The sequence below is a fragment of the Agelaius tricolor genome, unplaced genomic scaffold (genome assembly GCF_023055355.1).
Source record: "Agelaius tricolor isolate 1412-34295 unplaced genomic scaffold, bAgeTri1.0.p SCAF_2, whole genome shotgun sequence".
Classification (NCBI taxonomy): Eukaryota; Metazoa; Chordata; class Aves; order Passeriformes; family Icteridae; genus Agelaius; species Agelaius tricolor.
In genome coordinates, this window is record NW_027269262.1 from 21,847,133 (window position 1) to 21,871,181 (window position 24,049).

Below are 24,049 nucleotides of genomic sequence, written 5' to 3' on the forward strand. Positions count from 1 at the left end.
TTATCTTGACCAATGGGCCTTTGGTTGTTATTTTTCCTCCCCTGCCCAGCTGAGGAGAGGAGTGATGGTGTGACTTTGATGGACACTTTTGATGTCCAGGCAGTGCCATCTGCACATCATGGTCTCTGTGGCTGGCACTCTCTGATGGTGGCTGCAGCCTCCTGAGGGACCAGGGAGGATGTGGCTTCTGAATCAGGAGGTTTAGAGAGCATTTCTTAGCAGAAGGGATTTTGTGTCATCGTGGTCAGAAAAAAGGAGCATAGTACAAACTGGCTTGCATTGCACACAAAAAACATTGCAGACACTGGTGCAGATTAGACTCTATTAATTTTACAATGTGTTAATCTAAAATATGTTAATCCAAACTGTAATTCCCAGTCTGCTGAGACAAGAATTGAATTCCAATTCCATAGCTAGACAGTGAAGTTGGGAACTGTAGGAAAAGTTTATGATCGCAAACTACACATCACTATTCAAATTAATGCTGCCTACTTTGTAGTTTAGTGTCCTGGTTCCCTCGATATTACAGAATCTCTCTGGGGTAGGAATCTTCAGCAACAGCATCTTGGTGACCTCTATCCTGCTGAGCAAGACAGAAAGCTGATTCCTCTTGAATCTTTTGTAGATTTCTAATGTTTGTGGTGACCAAAAGTCACGCTAGCTCCTTTCCCAAAGGTTCCTGGAAGCTGTCTGGGGGAGGCGAGCTGCATACCTCCCAGGGCCATCAGAGGCAGGGCAGCATTCCTCTGCTCCCAGCCCTCACCCATCTGTCCCCCATCAGCTGGGGGATACTAAAATAAATCGGGAGTGGGTTGATGCACAAGCTGTATTACAGAAGGTATGTCCTCCCCAGGAAATGTGTAAACAAATATTTGAAAGATCTAAAAATATGAACAAAGATGTCTCTGTGGCAAACAACGAACCTTCAAAAGTCTGTGGCACATGTTCTACATACAGTTGTTAGGTCGTGAAGTTAAATTGCTAAATAAAATTTGTTTTAAATAGCAAAAGCTATGGAATCTTCAGCCTGAATGTAGCATCCTTAATAATAAGTTTTTAGCTTTAGTTTAACATCTTGCTCAGTTTTGGTGTGGCCTCGTCTGTGTAATGTATTAGATATATGAAAAATAAATATTATCGCAAAGCATCCACTCAATCCTACATAATGTTCTCCTTCAGTCTGGCCTTTGCTACTGAAAAAAAAAATCAGGCTTACATCTGTAATATTGTTCAAAAAGTTAGAAGTGCTGCTGAAGATGACTGTATCTGCCCTGAGTTCTGTCTAGTGCTAAGCACTTGTAAACTCCCTGCTTCAGCACCAGTAGTTCTCCTCTCTCGCTGTACTTGGTCAGTAAAAAGTCAGCGAGAAGCACAGTGTCAGGGCAGTGCTGTAGCGTTTTCATCTGGCTGGTCTCTAATAACAGCATTTCTCCCAATTCAAGCATGTTAACTCATATCCTGTCCCTCTTGCTCTGTCCAGGACCTTCTGTTTATGACTCTTTTCCCTTGTGCTGAAGCTCTGCCCAGTTATGTGTCATGAACAGCCTCTGCTCCCTTACAGCCACATTTCCTCCCCCTGGCCAGAGATCGGCATATAGGGAATGAAGTCACTCCCAGCCATTACTGGTCTCTGTGGCACACAGCTCGTCATGTTTCTCTAGCCCAAATTCTTATTTTACACTTGTGCTCTCTGCCTTTGCTTTCCAAGCTAGTCCTTTATCTGTGCAATTAATATGTCCTTACAATATTTAATTACCTACTTTGTAAAAAGATCTTTAACAAGCTTTTTAAAGGGGTTGTAAGGCAAAAGGCCTCCGAAAGACCAGGCAAAAAAGGAGCACAGTTGAAAAGGAGCGTAGTTGCTCAGCTATATTTTTCAAAAGCAGTCTGATGTATCAAAGATGAACTCCTTTCTGTGACTTTCTGTGAATTATCTCCATTTAAAGTCTAACTTCCTGGGGGCTTCTTGAGTTTCACTCTAACCGGTACTTTGTCCTATTTGTTCTCATATGACCTTCCTTAGCAAAAAAGAACTGAGATTTTAATGATGTTTTAGGGTTTTGTTTGCATGGCCACAGCCATGTAAATGCATAAATACTACTTTTTCTCTGTTAAAAGTTGATATGTTTCATTTTTTAAAGGTTTCCTTTAGCAGCTGGAAAGCAATTGCAGGCAAACACTTATATAATATAACCTTAGTCATTCCAGCTACCAGTTTTCCCAATTAAAAGGATCTCCACCCCTCATGAACAATACTGTTTGATTTCAGGGCTTCCTCTCATCTTTCTCAGCATGGACGATTCTGGATCAGTCCTCCTCTGGTGTTCCCATTGCTCTACTGCCTCTCCTCTCCTCAGCTGTTTGTACCTTCTTTGCAGAGAACCCATGAGAAGGGACAGGAGAATGTGTTCTCACAGCACTGCTGCCTCTCTAAATTTTTATGAATGCTTTTCACTCCTACAACATCACATTTACTCAGCATAGCCCACACCACCACCAAAGGGCATGGGAAAACCAGACACTTGATCTCCTGCCTTCAGAAAACTGGATAAAGTTTTCATTTGTTACTTTTTAAAAAAAGGTCAGATTGATAACTACAACAACAGCTTAGTTTCTCTTTCTCTTCTCTAAAGTATGTTCCATGAGTTACTTATCTCCCTGTGAGACAAACTTCATTCATGGAAAAATTCCTATTTTTGTGGTTGACCATTACACCTTCTATTTCCAGTTGCCAATTCTTGACCTTTTGATCCATATCACAGTTATAACATTTCTTTTTTATTACTGTTTAGACCTCCTGTCTTGGTGTATAATTTTTCTCAATATTGATTTTTCCTCTTCTGAGAAATGAATGCACACCTGAGGGGACATATTTTTATAATGCACATTTATGTCTATATGTATGTATTATTTAATAATATTAAGCCTTCTGTAAAATACTGGTTTATAACCAGGTAGAACATAGAGTAGTTTCAGCTGCTTACATCACTCAGGCAAAAGTCACAGAAAACCAATTACAGCTCAGTATGTGGTTCTGCCTGACCACTCATGTGGGATGCTAAAAGAAATTAAACATTCTTTTATTTCTTCACATTTGTTATAATTGCTGTTGTGGTGGATAATCAGTCTTTGCAGGCCTGCCCCTCTGCTTCCCCTCTGTGACTGATGGGAGAAGCAAGTGTGATCAGGGAATTCCTGGAGCTGCTACATGGATGTACAGGCCTGTGCTGGGACACATCTTCCTTGGTTTTGCCTGACAGATTACCTTTTCAGAACTATCATAACACACTGTCTCACATCAGCCTCACAAATTTGCCTAATAAGTCACAATAAAATACAAAGCAATTCCCCCCACAATCAAGTGTGACCGTGGCTGCCACAGATGAAGATTTTATCATAGCTGTATTGTGTGTGACAATGTTTAACAATGTTTATTACATCATAGGTGTGGATAATTACTGTGTTCCTCTCCTATGGAGAACCATAGGTCTTGATTGCTTTGTGATACAGCACAGTTAAGGTCTTCCTTACCTCGACTCCATGGGCTCCTAACAGCTGTAGAGACATTGATCTGAGTGGAGGTGGAGCAGTCAGGACTGTCACTATGACCTTAACAAATCACTGGGATTTTTTTTTTATGCTCACAATAGATAGTACAGATTGATTTTCTGTTTGGTTTATAAATTGACATTTGCTGAAAGTGTCATAACCTAACTGCTTGAATATGTAACATATATTCTTATTGTCTCAGTAAGGGTACTTGTTGTTGAGCACAACATGCCAGAGTTTTGTGACCTGTTAGAATTAGTGAGTCGAAGATTACTGAAGTTACTATGAATTTAAGGTTCCTTAAAGGAAAATTCCTGAACCTTAGCATCACAAAATGAAATCACCCTGATTGAGAAATTGTAATTTAAAAATTACCTGTTAATTACTAAATAAATGGAGTGAGCCTTCTAAGGAAAGGCTTTAGCTCTGGCAAGGTACTTCTGATTCATCTGCTGGGCCTAAGAAAAAATAATAACCTAACAAATAATTCAATATGATTTATTGTAGCTGAATACTTGTACTGTAAAAAAAAAAAAATAGATGCTGCAGTCATGGTAAAAGAAAATAGATTAAAATGTTTAAATTCTTCCATCTAGGATTAGAAATTCTCAAGTGTTTGGGATTATCTCCCCCTCTAGTGGCTATTTTATGCAAAAATGTGAACACTGCGATTATCTAGATACACTATAATGTTTGGAGGGTTCATAGAAATTTTAGGTCAGATAGGAGTGACCAAAGTGGATTGATTATTTTTACTGCACTGGATTTGAGTGAAAGGGTGCCAGTACAAACCAGAATAAGATTTGAAATTCATGATTTTTTTTAAAACCTCAACAGTGATTTGGATATCATGGAATCACAGAATTGATTAGGTTGAAAAATAGCCCTGAGATCACTGAATCCAACCTTTGAATTAAATACATCACAGACCAACCCATAAAAATATGAAAATTTGGGTTTGGTTGTGTACAATAATGTATTTCTTTTGTCTCACTGTGATTTTTTACTTTTTCTATTTGGTGCTGCTGAAAATTTGTCCTCAATGTTTTACAGTTTCATGGTAGGTGTTGCGGGTTTTATCTGTGCTGGGTGAACAATTATTACTGCTGGTGGCATTGCTAAGGGGAAGCTGAATGCATTTCAATACTGCCAAGTGAGGCAATATTATTACTGTACTTTTTGTTATCATGTCAGAAGTCTTATCTGCTCTCCAACATCAGTTTGTAAAAATATTTAAAACTGAGCTAGTCCTAAAACATTATCACTGACCCTGCAGTTATAATAAAGAACTACACAAAAATCTCCACTTAGTAATCAGTGGCAGTAAGCAAAACAAAGAACACACTACAAATTTTCAGGAAGGAAATAGAGAGCAAAATGGAAAATGTAATTACACCCCTGTATAAATTGTTTGCTGACACCTTGAATATCCTGCACAGTTGCAGTTCTTCCATCTCAAAAAGGATATGCAAGAGCTAGGAAAAGGAAGAGTAGGGCAGCAGGGTGACCAAAGGACTAGAATGACTTCCATAAGGAGGATGGTTGAACTGGCTGGGGAAGAAGTGTTCCTGCAGGGGAAGATATGTCAGGAGACTACAAAAATAAGAGTGACATGGAGAAAATGGATAGAGATAGAATGTTCACTGTGTTTTTCAAATGCATATAGGGAATGATAGAGCAGGTTCAAAACAAATAGCTGAAAGACAGTCTTCATGCAACAGGCAGAAAAACTGTGGATCCCTTTGCTGAACAATGCTGTGGATTCAACAACTTTGCATGGGGTTAGTGGGAGCCTAGAGAAGGATCTGAAAGGGCTTCCACTGTGATTTCCTGAGCAGAAAAAACCTGGTCTTGGCCCATCCCTGTCCCCAGAGAGGTGCCCAGTGCCAGGACTGGGGCTGCCTCAGGGCTCCTTGGCTGCCAAGCTCCTGGCTGAAGCAGCAGGATAGGGTCTGGCTGCCAGGAGCTGCTATCACCCACCCACCCACAGGGCCCCCGGTGCCCTGGCTGATGTGTCATGGTGGCACCATGACAATAGGCTCTAAAAATTGCCTAAAGTAAAGATGGTCAGAGCCTGGGAAAATATTATGCAAAAATATCATGTAAGCTTGCTCTTTTTTCCCCCAAGGTGTCTTGTCACTGCTTTTGGAACCAGAATTTCAAACTCTGGAAGTATTCCCAAAAGCATTCTCCTAAATTTATTTAGACACACAAATAAGAGCATGACATGTGAATAATCCTTTTGTTCCACGCTGAATTAGTCAAGCAACAACTGGAATCAGGAATGTTGTTTTTGCTGTGACTTAAGTTGCAAACAGAGAACACGTCTATGCTTAAACCATCATAGAGCAATCACCTGTAAAAATGTTCTTTAACCTGCAGTTACAGAAACTTGTATTTGTGACTATTTCAGTGAAATGTCTTTCTATTTTTAAGTATCAATTTTTTTTTTAACAATCTGAAATTCAAAAGAAGCTTTTGTACAAATCCCTTTGGACAACTGTTCTGTCATACACTTTGCCATTAGTGGAGCTGAGGGAGATGCTGGGGGCAGCAGGTGACTGCCCAGCAGGTCCACCTGAAGGAGCTGACTAACTTGGGAGTTGTCAGGAGTGAAGTGGCTGATAAAATGAGCTGAGAGGAGCTGATGGAGTGACAGGCAGGCTTGGGTGAGTGACTGAGGTGAGTAGTGTCAAATTAGTGTCAAATAAATAACCAATGTGGTTGAAGTCAAAAGTGACATAGGAGAATTGAAGGATCAAGGTGACTGTAGTGACTCAGTGACTCAAGCAAACTGAGGCTTTCTATGTTTGGACATACCTATATAACCCTCTGTACACACCAAAAATATGCATGGATTGCATTGCTGAGAAAGGGTTACCTCATGGCATGACTATCAGTTCTGAAAATCTAAAAATTTCGTGTCTTTGTCATGTTTCAGCGTGGATTTAAGAAGTGGAAGTTGTGCTTAACCAGCTTGACAGGTTGGACTTAAACTGAAACACAGGAAATCCCACTAAAACATATGGAAAATAGATTTATCTTGAGGGTGTTTAAACAGTGGAAAATTTAAAAAATTCTGTTGGAACCGTTAGTAGAAAACTTCCTTTTCTGCTCTGTGCCTTCTAAGGCCACTGAAAGAGTTTTATGTCCAGTTTTGCATGCCAAATTTTGGCAGCAGTATCGACAAACTGGAAAATCATAAAGAACAGAACCTATGAGTTCCAAGGGAATGTGAAATAAATAGCTTTTATCTGAAACAATGATCTTATTTCTAGGAGAGAAAAAATTGACTAAGAAAACATTTCCCACTGGGAGGCAGTGAGCAAGAGGCTGTGTGGACTTTAGCTGTCTACCATAGTTAATCCACAACAACCAGATTAAAACTATTATTATAAAAGTCACTTTTTCTGCTTAGTCTCTGAAGGATAGATGAGAAAAAGTGTAGTTTGAAGTAATAATTGCTCCTAGTAAAAAAATAATGAAATGGGCAAATGGGACCTGGACCATGCCCCTTGGGAGGTTTGTGTATGCTTTGCCTTCCAGAGAGTTTAAAGAATAGGTGGAAAATCCTGTTAGGGGATGATGAGGAATTCTTGGGCTGAGACCTGGGGTTTCTGCAGGTTTTTTGCAGTGCTATGTATGTTCCCATAAAAGATGAGCAGGAGACTCCCTCATCCAGAGATCAAATTATATTAAAAGGACCAGAAGAGAAACACATTCGAAGGTGAAATACCTGCCTCAAGTGTGGGCATTGGGTTTCTTACACTATTCTGTAAAGAATTTCAGTTTTTCTGCTCCTGAATTATCTGTGTTTTATTCCTAGTATTTCGTTTTCACATTCCCGAAGATGGGTTGCCATAGGTTGTGGGTGAACAAAAGCTGCTGATGCCTCGGTGTCAGGTTGTACATATTTAGTCTCTCCTTCATGTATATTTAATCTTGGACAGCTCTCAGTACTTCCGTGATGCATTGTAACCATTGCCTATAGTGCAATTACCACCCTGATTTGTATCTATCTTTTAGCAGAAGCTAAGGAGGAAGAGATTTTCTTGGGGACAGATTCATTTATGAACACCTTTGGAATTTGATTTATGCACGCACGATCAGCACGTTTAACTGAGCATCAGCAAACTCTTTATTTTCACTGCTGCCTTCTGGGAGCAAGGAGTGCGGGAAACCTGATAACCAGGAGTTTCTCTGGTCATTTAAGAGGGCAACCCTCACTGCGTTATCCAATTAGTAGAAAGATGTGCACCTGTAGCACCCAGCTGTATTAAATTTCATTGCTCTTTTTGGCAAGCAGTTAAAATAGCGGCGTTTGGAACTTTTAATTCTCCTGCCTCCCTCAGGTGTACCAGGTGCGAGAGCTGCACAAACTCAAACATTTAGGAACTCCTGAGAACGAGATGTTAAAGGTAAGATCATCTCGCATGTGTCTGAAGTATTAACGCTGTACCTGACACAAGTTTTCAGCTTTTATGGCGGTAATAAGGTGTGACGCCCTGCACAGTCGGAGGGTGTTCTCGCCGGGGGCTCCCTGAGCCGGCTGCCGCTAGCAGCGGGGAACTCCGCGCCGCTGAGGGCTCTGGCGTCGGTCCGGCTGTGCGCGGAGCCTCCCAGCCACCGGCAGCCCGTTTCCATGGGGAGCGGGACTGACCTCGGGCTGGCAGGGGAAGTTCAGAAAGCGCCCACCGGGCGGCGGGAGCCCTCGCCACGCAGCCAGGGCGGGCGATGGAGGCGGCGGCGGGGCGGCCGCGGGGCCCGGCTGTGGCCGCTGCTGCCCGCCCGGGGGCCCGGGCACAGCCCCCCGGGCCGGCAGAGCGCGGAGCGGACTCGCTGCAGGTGCGGGGGCGCCCGGGGCTGCGGGAACTGCGCGCACAGGGAGAGGGAGAGAGGGAGGGAGCGCGGGAGCCCCGGGGCAGGCGATCCGCGGGGGTGCGGAAAGTCCCGCGTTCGCAGCCTCCGTGGGAAAGGGCGCTATGGGAAAGGGATCTCTATGGAGCGGCTGCGCCGGTACCTTTTGTTCCCAAGGTGTGCGAGGAGAAGGCGCCCCGCGAAGGTGCGGACCCGCGCTGTGCGGGGCGGCGGTCGCCGCTTCTCCCTCTGCTCAGCTGAGGGGCGCGCTAAGAACTGGAGATAAGCAGGCGTAGTTGGACTCCTCCTCGGAGGTATTTTCATCTGTGCTGAGATTCAAACTTTTACTGCTCATAAACAAAGTACGCGTTGCTGTGTCTTGAAGAGGGCAGGTGTTTCTAATGGCAATTATTTGTCTTGTGACAAGACTTCACGAATGAAAGCAGTGAGGCGGTGTGTTTTCACGAGTACCAGCGTCATACGGTGCTTTTAAGTCCTCCAGACTTAGGAACACTTAAGTTGCACGATTCCTTAAGAAGAGGCGTCGTGCAAATTCCCGTTTCCTGCATCACATTGGAAGTCTGGTCCTTTCAGATCCATTCTGATAGTTACTTTATTACTAGCTTTGTTGAGTCGAAACAGGCTTCAACATCATTTCCAGGATTAACACAGTTAATAAAACTGTTTCTTGGTAACTATTTGTTTTCCCTTTGTTTCGGCTGAGTCCTCGATATATCTACAAGCAGACAAGTTTCCAGTAAGGTCATTCACTATTGACGGGAACTAACTTGATTGCCTTTTCCTGGAGGGGTTGTGTGTGGTTCATAGATGCTAGGGATAGTTGGGATTCCATATAGATTCCCATAATGCTAAAGCAATACAAGCGCCCCTCATTCTTAAGTTTTGCAATAGTTACCAGATGCATTTGAGCTGCTATTTCTGTACAATTGCATACTTAAAAGTAGTTGTGCTTATCTCTTACAAGAATAACTTTTTTACCTGGAGGGCTGTCCTGCCAAAACTTAAAATTTTCAAGCAAAGAGAGTTAGTTAAATGCTGTGTTAATATAATCTAGAGTACATATTAAACTTTCATAAAAAGATATTATTTGGTTTACAAGAGGTTAATTAAAATGTAATTAATTATGTATTTGATATGTGAAGCTAGGGATAAAAATGAAGACACCCTTTCTTATTGACATTAATTTGAATTTTAATCATAGTATTATTCAGTTGAGAATTTGACTCTTTTTCCTTTAGCTTTTGTGGATATGAGATGGTATATCTAGAACTTTAAAAAAATATAGTTTGATTACATTTATTATTTTACACCTTCATGTGCTAGAAACTTTCTTTTGTGCAACTTGGCTATGAAATCTATATTAGTAAGCAATCTGTGCCTTGTGTTTTTTCCTCTTTTATACAATGTGGCTTGATGATGTACCTTTTCAATAATGAAAAGTGTCCAAATGTCCTCCTACATTTTAGCAGCCTATGTTTTGCAGGGAATGGAGGAAGACAGAGATAAGAGAACTTGTTCTACACTTAAGCAAATCACAGTTCAACCACTAAGGACAAAAAACTAGCTGTGCTTCTCTTGGGTAGTGTAACTTGCCTTAATAAGAGTTTTTAATAAACAGACTGTTATAATTGTTAACCTTTTAAATTCTGCCTTAAGTCTTGGGATGTTCAGGTGCAGTAGCCCATGTGGAAAGGCAGATCCCCTTTCCACTGCCTCCCCAGTGGATATATATTGGATTTTTAAAATAATAATTGGAAGTATGCAACAAACTCTCTCAGGTATTGGCCGTTTCCCAGGGAAAGAAAATTAGGACACTAATAATTGCTCAATACCAGAAGTGCAAACAGGGAAAAACATTTGATTTGTCAGTGAAAATATGTGAAAAGATTTAGGACTGTGACAGCTGTTTGGCAATAACTTTACTGAAAGAAATAAAATGCTTCCCTTGCCAGTAAAAGGTTTAACTTTAGCCTTATTCTATATGCCATGATTTTGGTATTGCCCTGATGGAAAACAATTCTTCAATTTTATTAGTGTTTCTTTTCTGAAACAATATATAGAAGAGGCCATGATTTCAGCTTCTGCCAATGGCAGGTTATAGGTTGCTGAATTCATGTACACACACTGCAGCAGTTACGACCCTGAAAGTCATTGCTAAGAAAAATCCTGCACTCAGCAGCATACATCAGAATGAACAGGAGCTGGAAGCTACACAGTGTGTATTTTTCTGAGGATGCGTGTGAAGTTGCAAGGAGAGATGGTTAAGGTGTGGGAACTGGAAAGAAGAAGTGGATGAAAACATGGAACTGCTTCTTCAATGTCCAGTGAGAGATACATTTTTCTGATTTTTGGGCCTGTAATTTTTTAAGCAATGATTTGCCATATTTAATCAGATTTAAAAGTATCCACTTGCTTGCTGCTGGCAGAAACCACTGAATACTGATTCTGAATGTCACAGCATGCAGCGAATTGCATGAAACAGGCTATTACTGTACTGTAAGGTGGCTGAAGTAAGCTTAGCAAAGGCTGATGGCTAACCTGCTGAAAGATGGAAAAACAGCTGTCTTTTGTTTTCATCACCAGTAGGATGCTACCAGAAATTAAAGAATATGCAGCAATGGAGGGAGGAATTGATGTAGTAGCATGAGAACTATGTGTAGAGTTAATGAATTGTCTAGCAGCCTTTCTAATGAAAAGAAAACAGAAGCCCAATGTTGTTGTTTTGTTTGGAATACAGGGATGAATGAGCAATAAATTGATTTGGATTCCATTTACCAAATATATTTGGATAAAATGTGACATCATATGTTTAAATGGGAAAGAAGGATTTTTCTTAGGCACAATCAGGCTGTGACTGGTTAAAAGAATGTCATGGGTCCTTACTGGTTTCAGTTTTCAGTAGCCAAATATTTCAAACTGCTTGATAGACACAAGGAACATTTCCAAGGAACTGTGACTGGTAATGAGGGAATATTTCACCATTACAATTAATATTCAGAAGATTTACAAATAAGAAAGACCTCTGCCACTTAACCTAGATCAGACAATGTGTCATACTCCAAACACATCAAGAATGATGACACTTCATGACAAATAACAATTGTGTGCCACAGAAGCAGAAAGAGGTTTAGCAGCCAGCAGCTACAGGGCCTTGTGTCCAGCCCCCTCCAGTCTGAATGTGCAGGGAGAGATGGTGAGCTGGGGACTCAGCAGTAGCACAGCTCTGGTTGCTCAGCAACAATTGCAGCTTTTTACTGTGAGCATGTGTTGAGCAGGCACTAGCAGTCATGCTTTTTCCAGAAAGGTTTGATTTAGCACCAAGGAGCCAATTTCTTTCTGACATGGTTGGAAGGAATAGGCTGCTCATGTATAGCCCAGGATTGTGGTGGTGTTTGCAGGGGTTCCAGGATGAGGGAAGAGATGAGAATCTTGACTCCATGTTTCAGAAGGCTGATTTACTATTTTATGATATATATTACATTAAAATAAAAATGATATATTAAAACTATACTAAAAGAAGAAAGGATTTCATCAGAAGGCTAGCAAGCAATAGAAAAGAATGGAATGATAATAAAATCTTGTGACTGACCAGAGAGTCCAAGACAGCTGGACTGTGATTGGCCATTAATTAAAAACAACCACGTGAGATCAATCAAAGATGCACCTGTTGCATTCCACAGCAGTAGATAACCGTTGTTTACATTTCGTTTCTGAGGCCTCTCAGCTTCTCAGGAGAAAAAATCCTAGCAAAAGGATTTTTCATAAAATATGTCTGTGACACAGGATAACTGTATAACTTTGCATTATTGCCACTTCAGTGGAATTCAATAGGTTTTGGCATTTGTTTATGTAATGTGGAAATTTGCAATCTATACTTCCTCTATTGCTAAAGTTATGTAAAGAGAAATGCTTGGTTATTGGCAAATAGCTGGTTTTGCTTTTAGGTTTCTGAGTAGATATTTAAAATACCTGAAGGGGGGTGTTGGGATGGGGACCTGGGGTTGAACCACAGTGAAGGAGATAACAATGAACACCTTCTGCCTCTGTGCAGTGGAACTGCTCATGATGAAAGGCTGCAGCTGATCCAGTTTAACTGCACAACAGGGACCGAACACCAACAGCTCAGGGAAATAACAGTGTGCCTCCTGTGTTGCCGTGTTCCTGTGGTACCCAGTAGATTGCAGGGTGTTGTGGTTTAGCCCAGCTGGCAAATAAGGCCCATACAACAGTTCACTTACATCTCTCCTTGCACTGGGATGGGGGAAGAGTATTAGACTAAAAGTGAAGATGGGTTGAGATAAAAACAGTTTAATAAGGAAAATGAAGTCCTGTATGCAAGCAAAGCAGGTTAAGGAGTGCATTTGCCACTTCCTATAAGCTCCATTACATGAAATGTGACTTGGGAAGGCAAGCACCATTTCTCTGAATGTCCTCCCTTTCTCCTTCTCCCTCTGCTTTACAAACTGAGGATGATGCCACATAGTCTGGAATACCCCTTGGGTCAGCTGTTGTGGCCGTGCTCCCTCACAACTTGTGCTTCCCTTTTGTTGTTGGGGTAAGAAAGCCTTGGTGCTGGCTAAGCACTGCTCAGCAGTGACTGAAACATCCCTGAATTATCAGCACTGCTTCCTGCACAAATCCAAAACATGGCCCCGTACCAGTTACTAGGGAGAAATTTACCTCATCCAAACCCAGCACACAGGGTACTAGGGGAACTGGATTAAAAGTGAACAAAAAGGCTAAGTGCAGAGAGAGGCACTTGACATTCCTTATATTAAGATTAAGGAAAGGCAGGCTGAGTTACAGAAGACTTTTTGGAGACTATTGCAGGACAAAAAACCTCAACCCTCTTAATTTACTATTTTGAGTACAGTTTGCCCTCAAGTATCTATTCTATTTGTACTCAAATCAGGTGTCTTTCCTGCTTGGCTGAGGGAACAGAAAGGAGGTGCCCTCCGTGAGGATGTTGGAAGCATTCAGAGCTCCTAGAAAAGCTGAAGACAGTGCTAAAGTATTATGACAAAAAAGGAGAAATATGTGTATGTAGTACAAAAAGCATTAGAAACTTCAGGTTCTTGGAGCAATAAATCCTTCCTGTTGCTGATTTTGGAACCGTGTCTTCTAATCTGTGCACCAAATCATATTTTCTTATTCCATTTGTGATTCCTATGTTGTTGTTGTGACTGGCACCTATGAATGAAATTGTCATTACAGCTGGTTGAAGAATGGTCGAAATTGCAAATTCTAGACTAACTTAAATGACTTCACTTCTATTATCAGAATGAAGAAGAAGCTGGGATTTTTTGACTGAAATATGTGACTCAAGCCTTTGTTTTTTAGATAATAGTTTTCAAAAGAAAATATACCAGGTTCTTCCACAGCATGGAACACATAGTGTTCCATGAACACTAAAAATTTAAAGAAAAATCAGATTTTTACTATGGAAAAGAAATGCTTTGTTTAGCAGATAATAGAGGGTGGAGCTCCAATTGCTAAGGGATTATGAGATCATAATTTGGATGTGTGATCAGATGCCAGAAGTTTGAGTCAGTAGTTTCTCCTGCTTTACCATTTTATTCCTAAAAATCTATACCAAAAGCATTTTAAATGTTGAGCACTAGGAGAAAATAACTGCATTCTGCCTCTCATGAACTTCATTTGGCATGTTTTAAGGTGCAAAAATGTAAAATGTGGAAATTGAGATTTCTCAAATCTATTTCTAATGATCTTTAGTATAATAATGAATTAAAACTTCCCTTCTTCCTGCTCTGAATTGTTTTCTTTTTTCAAAGTTTTTGACCTCTTCAAGAAGAATGCTTATTGTATGTTGTGAGCTGTTTGTTAGTATAAATCAGGTCGATGGATCGATATAAATCAAGCACAGAACTCCTTTGTATGAAATAGTTTCTTTTACTCTAGGTTTTCTATGAAATGTTGTGTGTATACAAAGGATGTATAAGTAAGAAGATCTTTCTGTAAGAATTTATTAGCAGGATTTTTAGCTGATGGCATTCATTGGCTGTAAAGATGGAAGATTTGTTTTTGAGGGAAATGTAAAAAACCAGCAGAATGGTGGGGGAGAGGGTGAGAGTGCTCTCCCCCAGTGTGGCCAGGTGATGGGTGCCTGCTGGCACCCTCTTAGACTGGTCTGCCTATGCCTCCAGTGCACATGTGGCAGCAATAAAGATTAGGAAGGATACTAGGCACTGTCTTTTCCTTGGGACTTGTCCAAACTCCCTATGATTACATCTTATTGTAGTACGCCAATCAAATGTAAATGTTGCTTACTGGTTTTTAAATCTCTTTGCATCCATGTTATCCAGTAATAGTTATCAAGCATCTCTATGAGTCTTTTCTACTCTATTATGAATTATGTTTGTTTTTTTCTAATGTAAACTAAAATCTTCAAAGACAAAAAGCGAAGAAAGGAGGAAGTGAGGAAGGGTGATCCTTTTGCTGGAGGGAATGACCTCCTATGAACCATAGCAACAACACTTTAGGGGTTTGCAGATGCAAGCCATAGGGAATAACAACACAAGAATATTAGTGCTGGAACAGCAAAGGGAAAAATCCTACCCACAGAGGCTCTGGAAAACAGCTTGGGTGCAAGACTAGAGAACTATAAGCCTTTGGTGTTATGGAGGTGAAAGCACCTGAAAGTACCATGTCATAGGCTGTTTTCAAGTTTGTTGGAATTTAAAAGCTGAAGTTTGAATCTACTGAAATACATGAAGGGACTGTAACAGTGTCAACAAAACATTGAGTTTAACCTTCACTTGTGGTGGGGTTACTTTATATCCCTCCTAGATTATATGAACAGGCCTCTGGACAGTTATTTCACTGTAGTGAAGAGGGAATTCCTGCTAAAAGCTGAGAAGCACACTTTTCAAGCGTGTTGGTTTAGCCACATGCGGACAATGCAGTAACTTTGGGGAAAAGCTTTTGAAATCTTACTTTGTTTTCTCAGGAGCACTGTTACAACAGTATTCAATTACAAATAATCTTAAATCTTAAGAAAAATGTGAATAAAGGGGTTTGGATATTACCTTCCCCCTGCACCAGCTCGCTACATTGCAGTCATGGGATCATGGCTAGGGACAAAGGCACTGGAAGTACTAAGTGAAAGAGAAGTCTCGATACAATGGTTTGTTAGGGGAGAGCCTCCAGAGGTCCATTAAAGGTAGTAATCGAAATCTTAGGTTAATCAATCAATAAAAAAAGTCTCTAAATGCTTAGAGCATAGGGAAGTGCCTCGTTAGAGGATGACTGGTTTGAGAAAGGATGAAAGACTAAGAAGAGAGGAGAAAAAAAAAATACAGTGTGGAAAAAAAATAGAAATCTATGGCTTTGTATATTACCTTTTTATTTCTCAAGAGAAAAAGAACTGGTATGAAAGCCAACACCACTACATTGGCTGGTTGGCAAGCAGTATGTTTTTCATGCTACTATTAAAATTGCCAAGTGGGTGTTTTTTGTTATTACTGAAAGCATTGGGTATCACGAATTAAATGTACTTGAGTGCTGCAGCTCTGTTTAATTAAATTTTTATCAAACTTAAATTTTAAGGAAATGAGTAAGTAAAAATTCATTAAATGGAATCTTGTTTGGTGGTAATTAAGCCCAATAGACTGAGAAATGAGTAAGGCATTCTTAAAGACCACTTGGAAGTAAATATTAATTTAAAATGTCATAACCTTACAAAATAAAAACACTTCCTCCATAATTTTCTACATTTTGAAATCTATGTGTGGAAGAATTTAATTTCCTTTAGTTGTGCATATATTAGTAAATTAGAGGAGGGAAAGAAAACAAAAGACATTTTACTTTCAATGTTTTCAAACTGAAGACTTCTTGTATGATCAAGTAACACAGCTGGACAAATAGCTCTTCCTGTGTTACTATGGAAGACGTGCCATGCAACTTCTATTTTTACTTAATGCATCTAGCTCTTTTCAAAGATGGTCTGGTAGGCACACCTCAAACTAAGACTGGTAGGAGTGGTCCAAAGGACAGCTGGAGGTTTAAATAACTTCTAAGTGACTGGAAAAAGAAAAAAAACCCAGCAAGCTCAGCATAGCTACTGAACTGTTTTAATGAATATATTGTGTATAACAGTAAGTACAATGGAAATAGCTTTTTATTAAAATCTTTAATGCCATAGATATGTAGTGCACAAGTTACTTAGATCCTGCTCACTAAATGGTCAAACTTTTATGATTGGACTGTATCTTAAAGTTTTTTTTCACCCTAAATGATTCTATCACTTAGTATGAGTACATCATGTCTCAGCTGCAGAGCCGGCTTCTGATAGGAAGTGCTTTTCTCATGACCTGTAGGTCAGAAGAGTTACTCCTGTGAGCTCAGTGCACCTGTGAATGGAGATTTAAAAAGCTGTAGACCAGTTTAGTTCAGCTGTGTCTGAAGAAGTCTAAAAGACTGTAAATGAGTGTGGTGAAAAAGCTTCAATTCAGCACAGCAATAGACCCCTTCAAATGTTGCTATTACTAAAAGGGAAAAGAGATTCCATATCTGTTTAGTTGCTTCTGTGTGGATCCAATGTTCTTTTGGTGCTGGTAACTAAGGTTAGGATAGTTTTGAGACATGGAACAACTTGCAGGACCTGACTCAAAGGACTTGTCTGATATCTAACCAGAAAAAAATGTGAGCTTTTAACTGACATTTTTTTTGGCTATTCCATGGAAAACAAATTATCCAAATGGACATTTGCTTATTATTGCTAAGCTACTCAGAAACATCTCAGGTACAACCAAGCTTTTAGTTATTGATTTACTTATGTGGTGTGCATAGCAGAAAAAAAAATTAGGCATGTGTCTTTAAGGCTTGTGCTCCTGAATCCCCTTCCAACTAAAGGAAATCAAGGGCAGTGGAACAGAAAATACAACTACAAACATCACTACCTTCACTTAAAAGGATAACAAAACAGCTCTTAGAAAGTAGTTAATATCTGGGAAAGTATTTACTACCTTAAAAAGTGATAAATGACATAAATAATGAGTTTGCCCAGCCTCCCATAATGATCTAGAAAAAGTACAAATAAATTTTTTGACCTTTACAGTGATAGAAGAAGTTCCATTTTGCGCAAATTTCTATTTCATCATCTAATATGCCTAAAATGGAAGTGTTAAAAAATTGTCTCCAGTAATCTTTTGTGGTTTTTTGACTGTGCATTTGTCTTAGGCTTAATGAAAAAGGGAAATTTTAACTAGTAGTGATCATGATATCTTAAATTAGGATAATTACTAATTTATGTATGTTAGACAGTTGCTTACAAAGGTAGAAATAGGCTTCATTGTAGTAATGATCAGTTCAGAGACTATAATTTTGGCGTGAATTTTGGTTTAGATTTATTATTTTCCCATTTGCTTACACTGAATTTTCATTTGTCATTCAAACACATCATAGTTGCTCAGTCTTGGAAGTTTCTGCAATTCATTGTGCTTGTCCTTATTACTTTGAATAACATACTTCTGTCTGCAGATGTCACTCTTGTAGCTTTTCCTTTTTTCACCTGACTGCACAGATGCCTGGAGTGCTCCACTTATACCTTAAAACTATTGCTGTAAGATCTAACTATTCATTTTCTCCCTATCCTCTCCATTCCAACATTTAATCAAGTCTCTATCTTTGAAGGTCATTTCCCTTATGCCTTTCCTAGAAGCACTTGACAATTGATCTTTTTGAAAGCTTTATTTGCAAATCCATAATTTAGCTCAATCTTCTTTACATTAATGCTTATTAACCTCTTTTGTGAACCTCAGCAGTTCATGAGGAGTGTTCCTCTCTTTCACAAAATTCTTTTTTGGGTTTTCCTTTGGAAATTAAATAATTTGAGCTACCTCTTAATGATATGCTTTATTATAATGCCCTTTACCTACCAAGGCTTCCTCATCAGGTGTTTCTCATTCAACTAGCCCTGAAGGTGTGCATTTATTTTATTAGCCAGTGCCCAGTCCTCTGATACCGATGCAGAGTACAGGTCACATTAAGAAGTCTTACTCTTTTGTCTTTGAGTTCCTTTGCAATTTTTGGGCATCTACCCATCTGAGGCATTACTTTCATTCATCCCTTTTTAGCTTGTAAACTCATCACCTGGCCCCAATTTATCACCTCCTTAATGGGAGGTTTCTGTGAAGAAAATACTGAATTCTACAGCAAAAATATATACAAATTTAGTACTCTCCTATTGTTTTCTTATAGAATCATAGAATGGTTTGACTTAGAAGGGATCTTAAACAACATGTAGTTCCACCCTCCCTGCCATGGGCAGGGACACCCTCCAGTAGAGTAGATCACGCAAAGCCCCATCTGGCCTGGCCTTGAACACCTCCAGGGATGGGGAACCCACAGCCTCTCTGGGCAATCTGTTGTCTCACCTTCCTCACAGTAAAGATTTTCTTCCTAATATCTAATATAAATCTAACCTCTTTCAGTTTGACTTGATTTCCCCTTGTTTGGTCACTGTGTGCTCTTATAAAATTTCCCTCTTTGTCTTGTGAACTCCCTTCAGGTGCTGTGTGGAGGGATAGAATGTAAGAAAATAAAGATAGTGCAGAAGGTAGTCTCACACCTGAGGAGCTGCAGCTGTACGAATCACCAAAGATCAGGAACAGGCCTGCCCTTAATAGGCCACAGCTGTGTCCAGTAAGAAGAAAGTTCTACAAAAGAGTGGGTTAGCTGGGTGAGGAGAGAGCTGGGGTTTGTTGGCTGTGCTGTGAAGAAGAGGAGTCAATGCTGTGAGGAGATGCCCATAAGAAATAACTGAGAAGGTACGGAACTTTTGCAGTAAGATTATAACAGTGCTGGAAGGCCACAATTAAGTCACCCCAAAGCATTTTCTCTTCCAGGCTGACCAAACACAATTTCCTCAGCCTTTCACCTTAGGAAAAGTGCTCCATCCCTCTAATAATCTTGCTGGCTCTCCTCTGGAGTCACTCCAACAGGTCCGTGTCTTTCCTGGGCTGGTTGCAGCTCTGCAGGTGGGATCTCACCAGAGAAGAGTAGGGGGGGCAGAATTCCCTCCCTCTCCTGCTGCCCACGCTGCTTTCGATGCAGCTAGGGATACATTTGGCTTTCTGGGCTGCAAGAGCACACTGCTGGGTCATGTCCAGCCTCTCACCCACCAGCCCTCCCAAGTCTTGCAGTGTCATGTTTTTTTTGAAGACATTGTGGGAAGTTTCCTATTATTGTGGTGAACCATGGCAGGGACCTCATTATCACCACTTTGTATTTCTTATCAGCTATTATTCAGTCTCCTTTGTCTTGCCTTATTGCATCTTTGTCTAAGCTGTCAGGTTTTAATTTATCTGGATTTTTCCTATGTCTTTGTTGTTCCAGCTTTTTGGAGGATACCTGCCAGCTTTTGCTCTACTTTTTAGCTATGCTGACTGGCTTATGCTTTTTTTCAAGATTTTCCATGGTAGAACCTGTGCAATTGCACTCTGTTTTCAGTATGGTCTTCTTAAATACTTTGCATATTGTCTGCAAAGATTTAATTATTTTGACTGGTTATTTCTATCTTCTTACTTTTACTGGCTCCCCAGTTTGAAGATGCATTGGTTTTTCTAAAGCTCTTACTAGTGCTGTTGTGATGACCCATCCTTAAGGGGAAGGAAGCACCTAAGATTTACAAATGCTCTTTGGTCAACAGGAACAAAAAAAATATAAGAGCGTCTGCAAACAATTAGAAAATTTTATTGGTGCATTACACACTTGGATGGAATTTGGTGTGTAAGTCTCTGACCTACTATATTAACACCCAACAGGGGTTTGGATGAAAGAGTGTGGCAGAAGGGACAGAAAAATTTAAAGAGGGAGAGATTAATTGAAGAAAAAAGACAAGGTAAAGGAAAAGAAAGAGGAAAAGCAAGAGAAATTCAAGAGCGGGAGATGTATTAAAGAAAGAAAGCAACAGAGAACAAGAGAGAAAATGATCATCACTTCTGGTTCTAGCATCAATCCAGCAGATAAGAATTGATGTAGCTGTGTCAGTCTGCCAGTGAGACATCCAGGGGTCCCGGGGGCACTGCCCCGGCTTGGGGAAGTACCTTTTATTATGGACAGGTATCTCTTTCTATGTAAGTTAGTTATCATGTGCAGGCCTTTCTGGAAAGGCATTGGAAGGCTTTGGGGGTCACTGTTGTCTCAATCCCATGTTATAGTTCATGCCCACTTCCTGCCACTCATTCCTGCACTTATGCTGTAGTGTGTTGTGGCTCCTTCCCAGGGAAAAGTGCTGCTCCATCACCAGCCTGGTCTTCCTTATCCAACAAAGTCTTGTTCTTTCTCATGATGTGTTAGCACCACTCAGGCTGTTGTGTGGCCTGGGTGGAGTGTGGGGATGCATCACCACAAGCCATCTTGTCACCAGTTAGGTTCTCTGGGCCTCTAGAGCTGTGAGGTTGTTACATTTAGTGTTTTATTTGAACTCTAATATTTTGAACCTGATATTGTGCCTTTTTTGGCACTGAGGCCTTATGTGTTTTTGAATTATGAACCTTCTATTATCAATGTCTAAAAAAATTAGTATCAGAATTGCAATCTGAAATGGTATATCCCAGGTGTATATGAATACAGCTGAAGTTACTTACTGATTCTGTTCCCTGCCATGGGCCCCCCCTTGTCACTGTCAGCATGTCACAGTCAATACTTCCAGGCTAATTAGGCAGACAGGAATATCATATGCAGTGTCTATCTTGTTTGTGACTGAGACTTTATGCTGTTGAGCTCTGGTTGACTCTCTAAATTGTTTGAATACTGAACTCTTTTAAACCAGTGTGCATTTTCCTACATTTCCTATGTAGTAAATACCTTGATGTATGGCACAAAGTACCAATGGATACCCTCCTTATGCTATTCTGGTGGTTTCTAGTGTGATTGTTACAGCCATTTCTTAAAAAATAGTATCCCAGATCCTCCAACTTTGTTTCTAGGACTTTTCCTGCTTAGGTAAAAGCAGTTATGTACTTGTTTTAGTTTTCTGCTTTCTCCCACCTTGTTCAAAATGACAACCTTTTCCTGTCCAGCCTTTTGCTATGGCTTGCAGTGTGACAGGTGGAACCCTCTGCTTTATCAGGTCTTTAGCTCCCTGTACTTCACACAAGTGGATATGGATTTTAACAACAGATGATCTTTAGGGCCTGATAACGTTTCCTCAGGCTAGGTTTAAAACCTCCTCGCTAATATTTAAGAGTAAAAGCCATGAAGTTTATCTAAATTGTTTCTTCCAAAACCATTCCTTTAATTTCAGGAGTGTTCTCATCTTCCAGTGAATCTGGGCCTTGTTTCTTTTCTGGTCTTCAGTTGCATGTTGAGAATTTATCATTCTCTTTAGTCTGCTTTTCTAGGGATATTGGAATATCTGAGCAGTGCTAGGGATGCTTGAAAATCCTGAGGTAAGGTATTTTTGCCTTTGATCCTTGTGCTGGCTAAGTTGATGGGCACAATGTCCACATAATTTGAAATAGCAAAGAGTGTGTGTAGGTTTGAGGTGTGAGGTTTTGTAGCTTCTTAAAAAATTGTAAAATGTATCACTTCCATGGTTACTTGAATGGCAATTTTCTATCCTCGCAGTAATGTCTCTTCATTTGGTAAGATCCACGTATCCTGTTTGTCCTGGTAAACAGAAGGCTAATTATTTATCTGTCAACTATATAATTGTTTTATCTTTAAATTTTGTGTTTTTATTGGTGGATCAAATGGGCGAGCATAGCCCAAAGAACAAATATTTTGCCTAAAGCAGAAGAGGGAATTACACTAGGACTTCCTACATGGTAGGCTGGCTCTTTAAGCAGTACTATCTTTCACATAAAATCCTTATTGAATAGCAATGTTACATGGTTAAAGTCTTAGTCATATCTGTTACCTCACCAAGCAAGTAAGAAGTGTAGTTTTCAGCTATGATAGCTTTTCTTTTTCTCTTTTTTTCTTTTTAAAAAAAAAAAATCTTTGAGCTGAAGACACTAGGTGGCTGACAAATTGTACACTTGTTAGACATTTTAAGACAAAAAGCATTTTTTGGAATGAAAAGCGATCAATGGGCCTAGTAGCACAGGAAATTACTAAATATGTTGAAGTTTTAATTTTTCTCAGCAAAGTAGTTAAAAATATTTGCCTTCGAGGTATTAAAGCCCCAGTGTTATTTGACTTTGAAAGCAGCTCAAGGTAATGTCTACCTTTCACTCTGGTTATTTGCATTGTAGCTGTATCAAGAGAATGCAGCAGAGTCAAATATCCTTTTCTTTAAGTTCCTGCAGTTACACTGAGTTTAGATTTTCTTCTGTACTTTGTCAGTGATCATCTCTGTAAAGAATATTTCAATTGCCAAATTTTACATAGACTGTTTTGTGAAAAAACCATGAAAGTCATGGACACTTTCAGCTTTCAGCCACTAGATGGTAGCTAGCTACTATCTACTACTCCTAATTGTCCACAGTAAAAGAACCAGGTTGCCAAAGCTGTGCAGTGTAACACTAACAAAAAAAATTCATAGAATCATAGAATACACTGAGTTGGAAGGGATCCATCAGGATAATCGAATCCAACTCCTGTGCCTACTCAGAACACCTCAGGAGTTACACCATGTGCCTGAGAACATTGACCAAATGCTTTTTCAACTCTGTCAGGCTGGTGCTGTGACCACTGCCCTGGGGAGCCTGTTGCAGTGTTTAGTCACCCTCTGGGTGAAAAACCTTTTCCTGATATCCAACCTAATTTTCCTCTTACTCAGCTTCAGGCCGTTCCCTTGGGTCCTGTCACTTGCCACCACAGAGGAGAGAGCAGTGTCTGCCACTCCTCTTCCCATCACACTGTGGGGATGGAGCCCTGCAGAACCCCACTAGTGACTGGTCTCCAGCCTGATGTTACCACACATACGAGTTTTGATACTGGAACGCAAACAAAGTCTTTTGACATCGTGAAATGAACTTTCATAATTCCTAACATAGTACAACAACTCATTATTTTAGTTTGAAAAGTGTTTCTCTAGCACAGTTGGTTGTGTGCTTCATAGTTTTTTACTCATCTGCACATCAGTAATTTACCCCAAATCTGACTTAATGCTTGTTGGGTGCGGAGCATAGCCAAGGCTAGCCAGAGATGTATGACAGACTAAAATTATTCTTAGAATTCTCAGTTATAACACAAGATCCTAGTTAATGTCTAAATTAAATTATTAAAAATGGATCTTGCACTCCTGAAGCATCTGGAGAGAAAATGTAAATTACAGATCTGATGGTGTATCACCAGTAAAATAAAAGAGGAGTTTTTTTTTTAAAGTTGGTTAAAATCTGCAAGAAAACTTTTTTTTCTTTTTTCCCCTGAGTTATAAAAATGTTTCTATAAGTCAAATCTGGTACTGGGATAGAACAAGGAGCTCTGCCTCAGCAAGAACTGTTCTGGTCAAAAGTCTGAAAAAAACCAACCTAGGTTATTTGATCTGTTTACATAGCCAGTATACACTATCCAATCTAATGCTCTAGTGGATGTAAAACAAATTCCTAAAGCAGTATTTTTATAGCAGTTTAAGCCAAAATCAGCTAAACTATATTTAAGGCTGAGCATTATTTGTTTTTGTGGCTTATAAGCCAAAGATGAGGTAAAGGTT

The 24,049-nt window shown here is 39.9% G+C and overlaps 1 protein-coding gene across 3 annotated transcripts in view; it reads left to right on the plus strand.

Moving 5' to 3' along the window:
* The first annotated feature begins 8,237 nt into the window (after positions 1–8,237).
* The window catches only part of DNAH5 (dynein axonemal heavy chain 5), a 134,812-nt gene continuing 119,000 nt past the window's right edge, over positions 8,238–24,049 (plus strand). For all 3 annotated transcript variants that reach the window (XM_071454132.1, XM_071454162.1, XM_071454142.1), the window contains exon 1: positions 8,238–8,394. In XM_071454132.1, the coding sequence (XP_071310233.1) occupies positions 8,284–8,394 (111 nt within the window). In that variant the 5' untranslated portion in view covers positions 8,238–8,283. The remainder of the gene's footprint in view (positions 8,395–24,049) is intronic.